The sequence below is a fragment of the Montipora capricornis genome, chromosome 4, assembly GCF_036669925.1.
Source record: "Montipora capricornis isolate CH-2021 chromosome 4, ASM3666992v2, whole genome shotgun sequence".
NCBI lineage: Eukaryota > Metazoa > Cnidaria > Anthozoa > Scleractinia > Acroporidae > Montipora > Montipora capricornis.
The window spans coordinates 32453472-32458471 of NC_090886.1; the positions used below are offsets into that span (position 1 = coordinate 32453472).

The 5000-nt window shown below is 42.3% G+C and overlaps 1 protein-coding gene across 1 annotated transcript in view; it reads right to left on the reverse strand.

Annotated features, from left to right (window-relative positions):
* Nucleotides 1-3230, reverse strand: part of LOC138045948 (probable serine incorporator) — a 22728-nt gene extending 19498 nt beyond the window's left edge. The window contains exon 1 of the mRNA XM_068892590.1: nt 2890-3230. Within this exon, the coding sequence (XP_068748691.1) occupies nt 2890-3120 (231 nt within the window). The 5' untranslated portion in view covers nt 3121-3230. The remainder of the gene's footprint in view (nt 1-2889) is intronic.
* Between the last annotated feature and the right edge of the window lie 1770 nt (nt 3231-5000).

The window sequence follows — 5000 nt, forward strand, 5'->3', positions numbered from 1 at the left end:
GCCTTAATAACATATGAATCCCCGTAGTAAATTTGCACCTCCTTTTGAAGATCAATTAAGGGGGGAGATCCTTAACTACAGAAAGGAGAGTAATTTTCAGGCCATGTGGAATGCTTATAAGGAGGGAGGTTTGAAGTACCATTGTCAACGAATACCCGTCATCACTTCTGTCACGAGGCATAGGCGCATTTAGTGCCAATCCCCATGCATTTGGGGGGGTGGGGGGGGGGGGAGGAGAGGGAAGGGAAAAAATAAACAGGGGATCCATAGACTCCAAATAACCAGGAGAGGCGCAAGCACAAGCAGCTGGAAGTTTTTACATTGGCTTTATCGAGTGATTTACACTTCAGTCCTTCACTGGTCTCTCAGTTGTCACCAAACTTCATATCTGCTGCTTACTAATGCCATATTCAGCTGACAGATTACTTCCTTTTTCTCCTTTCTCTTATCGCAACATTATAGACTGTTTAATATCTTTTATTGAAAGAACAAATCCCTTATGCTTCAAGGACATGATGATCGTGAATAAACAGTCAGGATTTTTTCATACAACGCCAAATGAGCCAATAGAGCGTGAAACTTCACTTAGCAACAAAGTAACTCTAAGCCAATCAGAACTCATTTGAAAGTTCTTCATTAGTTATGATGCGTGTGAGTGCTGCTTTTGATTTTTGAAAGCGAAACAAACTTGCCTTTACTTCACTTTTCAATGCTGTAGTTTAAAAAAATATGTGGCTATGGATCTTGATCATGACTAATAAATATTCATGACAAAATTGGGACGAGAGAAAAAGTCTGGATAATCAAGGTCCAGATAATCACGATTCTACTGTATTTCTGTTTTGGTCACAACTCAAGAAATATTGTTGTGATTCCAGTCTGAGGAAGAGGTGTTCAATATAGTACACCCTTGAATTCCCCATGGCAGGATCTCCCTGCTTAACAAAAGTTTTGTGATGAGGATTCTAAGATTGGATTTCATGCTACATGTAAGATGATGGAGAGCAAAACAACAATCTCAGCAATCTTGTGGCACAACAAGGATGTAGTTGCTCGTTATAAGGAAATTCATGAATACCAGTACACCATTCACATGGGGATGAAGTGTTTCTTGTAACTGATACACAGAGGACTTGGATCACATTGAGTACAGTGCGAATTGAAATTTTCACGTTATGCAGAAGATCGAGGAATAATTTCCATGCAGGTCCCTACTTCATTATGCATGCAGAATAAATTAATTACGCATTCATGCTATTGTTTTGTAGAAGAATAAATATAACCATGGGAATCGAGTATATACATGGCTAATTTGTACTTAAAGGATGAATAAAAAAGGATCTCATTCTCCTCCCTCTCCCTTTCTCTCTCTCTTCTTTGCTCATATCGCTCACACCGCTGCTCCTTTTTGTCCCAGCTTTCCTCTTTCTATCCCTCCATCCTGTCCTTTTTTTTTTTCAGTAATTACATGCACGTGCCATGCCAAACACCTACAATCGAACCCACAACTCATAGGTTACCGTTCAGGGATTTCCATTTTACTACTCTTGGAACAGCCCCATCAGTTTAATAATGCTAATCATAACCCTAGTTACGACTAAAGACACTGTTTAGACTTAACATTAGTCCCTGTGATAGTTTAAGGTTTTTCCAGTATTGCTGTGATCTGTGACCTGCCTTTCCTTCATGCCCCATGCGGCACACTTATAAGTTCATCACATGGAAGAGTATACCACGCTTCCACTCTGATTGGTGCACCCTTTATTGGAAACTTTAATGCACGAGTTCATTGCAGTTAAAATCATTTCACGTTTCCCTTCTTTTGAAGCACACTAGTCTCTTTGTAGGTAATAATCAAGATGGTTACCAAAGCAATAGCGTCAGCAAAGCGGGATTTGAACATTTGGAAATTGCCTCTGCTTGATAGCCGATCCTGAGCAGTGCATAGAGTGGTGCAAGAATGCAATTTACTTTCATGGTATGTGAAATGCGGCAGGTATTTTTTGCAGGTTGCAGGTTGAAATTTAATTATAACTGGATATACTTACCGTGACTGTTACATGAACAGCTAACCTTAGGCCTAAAAACCTTTTTTTAGGCGTAATTAGGCATAAGGTTAGCTATTCATGTAACAGTCACGGTAAGTATATCCAGTTATAATTAAATTTCAACCTGCAACCTGCAAAAAAAACCTGCCATGTGAAATGTCCAAAACCTGTGTGGAAATGCTGTCAGTTGGCAAAGACAAAATGCTCGGGAGATGGATTTGCTTCACGATGCTCAAGAAAAAACTGCTATGTGGATAACCTTCAGTCCGCCAGAACTCCTGATTTTCTGGCAGTACGCTTTCCTTGAAAAAATATATTAGCCCTAGCGACCTGTGGCCGGAAAGCTTACGATTGCCTTCAAGACGATGGGAATTAAACATCATCTCCTAGTTAACCATCGCCTAAATTTTGTCGACCCAAACAAACAAGCCCACAGCAGGGCTCATGCAAAGACATGGTGGGGAGTGAAGGGAAGTATGCCTCGTACAGGAACATCCATGAATCTCTGCCAAAGTCCTTTACCCTTGGAAAAGTGCTGCCGCTGAAAGTGCAGGAAAAAAGCCAAAATTGCAGGGAAAAATGTTCAATTTTCCGGATTTCAATCAGAGGTTCAACTGGTATTTTTTAAGGTCCAAAAAACCCTCTAAGAAGAAAGAACAAAGCGCCACAGTCCCAAAGGACGTATATTGTTATCGCTATTGTTTTCTTGAAACAAAGGAGCGTAGGCATAATGACGTAGCGACCTGTGCGGAAATCATGCTAAGATAAAAAACATGACATTTAAAGCAGCACCTAGCGCAAAATGAAACCACAATGACTTGAGCTTTATTTTGATACTTACCTCGCAAAAGTGCGGTATTTTATCGAGATCCTCTCTTAACCCAGGTATCAAAACAATACAAGAAGCAATCAGGCCAGTGAGTAGAAACAAGGCGTAAACAATCCTGGTGGAAGTCGAGTTCTTGCATGTTGGGCAGGCTTTGCAGCACAAGCCGCACGCAGCACTGCCACAGCAACAAGCTAAGTTTGCAGCACAACAAGCTGCCGAACAAGCACCCAAAACTGCTCCCATTGTATGAAGTGCTTAGCCTATTCACGGCGGCTAAATAGGTGCAATGTACAACCTTCCGTCTTGGGACGAAATCTTTTTGCGACTTTTCGCGACTTTCAACTGTCGAGAATGAAAAATGGTCAGCGGTAATTACCACTTCCTGTAAAAAATGAAGATGACGTTTTGCACGTAATCTCTATAAAAGGCCTGGGGTCCCGAAACTCTACGGGCCATTTTCGGGTGTCACAATTCCCTATGTATCGCAAGAACGGAGAAGATTTAAGTCGTGAAACTTTACAGACATGTTTCTTTTACTTGGCTTGAAAACATGTTGAAAAATCGGCTTTCCAAAACAAGCTGTTGGCAGTTTCACAAATGGCTTTTCGGGCAGGAAAAATTTTCGGGACTTTCGAGAAACGGAGCTTGGAGCTCAGTTCGGTTAGAGCTGACAAAACATCGACTTCTGATAGCGTTAAAGGAGGTCGATGGGAGGTCGACGATGGGAGGACCGATGGGAGAGTATTGATCTTCTGATAGGCTTTCATGGGATCAAGAAACGCTTTGTTGATCAGGTTTGCTGCGGCATGGTCGTCGAGCCCATCAATTTCATCAGTTTGGAGAAAGCACAGAATCTCTACCAGAGGATGGTTTCAAACCCGAGATATGCTTGACAGATTGCCACCACCGACTTGAATTGGATTGGTCCAAGTCTTTCACTTTGGTGCAGCAGAATCGTTTTCGCCGGGAGACACTTCCGTTGGCGGTTGACCTCATTTCGATAGAATCGGAATCGTCACGTTTAGGTCGCCTTTAGCCGGTAAAAGCAAGTTGACGCTGCTTGATCAAGTGTTTAAACTCGGGTGTGACCCATGGTGGATCATTAACGTGGACGTGTGAGTGGCGAACAGGCATCATAGTGTCAAAGCCGTTCATGATGACATTTATTAGAAATTCTAATTTAGACTCACAATCAGGAGCTTGATCGACAAAAGCGCAGTCGATGTTCCAAAGGTAGCGGCCAAGTTCAAGCCTCCTACTCGGACGTGTATCTCGTCTACATATCTGTCTCCTGCTAGGTACGTCCCGGGTTGACCTCACTTTTAGGCGTAATGTGCCAACTGAGTGATCTGAAAGGCAAAAAAGTGGCAATAGAAAGACCGAGGTTGAAGAGAGACTTGAACTATCTCTTCAAGCGTTGGATCTTTAGTTGGTTAAAATCATCAGATAGATACCACAGCCTGGGTATTGGTCTTCTATTAAGGTTAAAGTTGTAGAGAAGTGGTTGAGCATTGCCCCGTAGTTAGCTGCAGGTGGATGGCAAGGTGGACCACAAGGTAGTCTTGGTGGACGAGTCCAAGTCCACAGGGATTCGATATCAGGACTGTATAGGTCGTTTAGAGTCTTAAATTTGATACAGTTCTTAATGTACAAACACACGCCTCCATGGTAATACCCCGGAATGGTCAGATGGTTCGCGCTAATTTCGTCACTTAGCCAGGTCTCGGTGAAAAAAGTGAAGTCTGGTTTTTGATCTAATAGCACGCATCGTACCTCGTCGATTTTCGGATAACATCGAACATTGCAGAAAATTCACACAGTAGTCTAAAAAGAGGTATTTCCTCCTTAATTCCGTCAAACCACAGACCAAATCCCGACACCATTGCTGGAGGATGTAATTTGCAGGTTGCAGTAGGAACATACCAGTAGATATTCCCGTTCACAATGTCAACCATCTTTACACTCGTAAATATTAGCGCTCATAAAACCCAGACAAATGCACGAAACTCTGAGGACAAAGCAGTTTTGTCACTTTCCAGCAAACTTCAGTGATCCCACAGGAATCGACTGCGAAGACCCTGGAGTGAAAACGTGACCTTACTATTCTCCTATCATTACCTTGG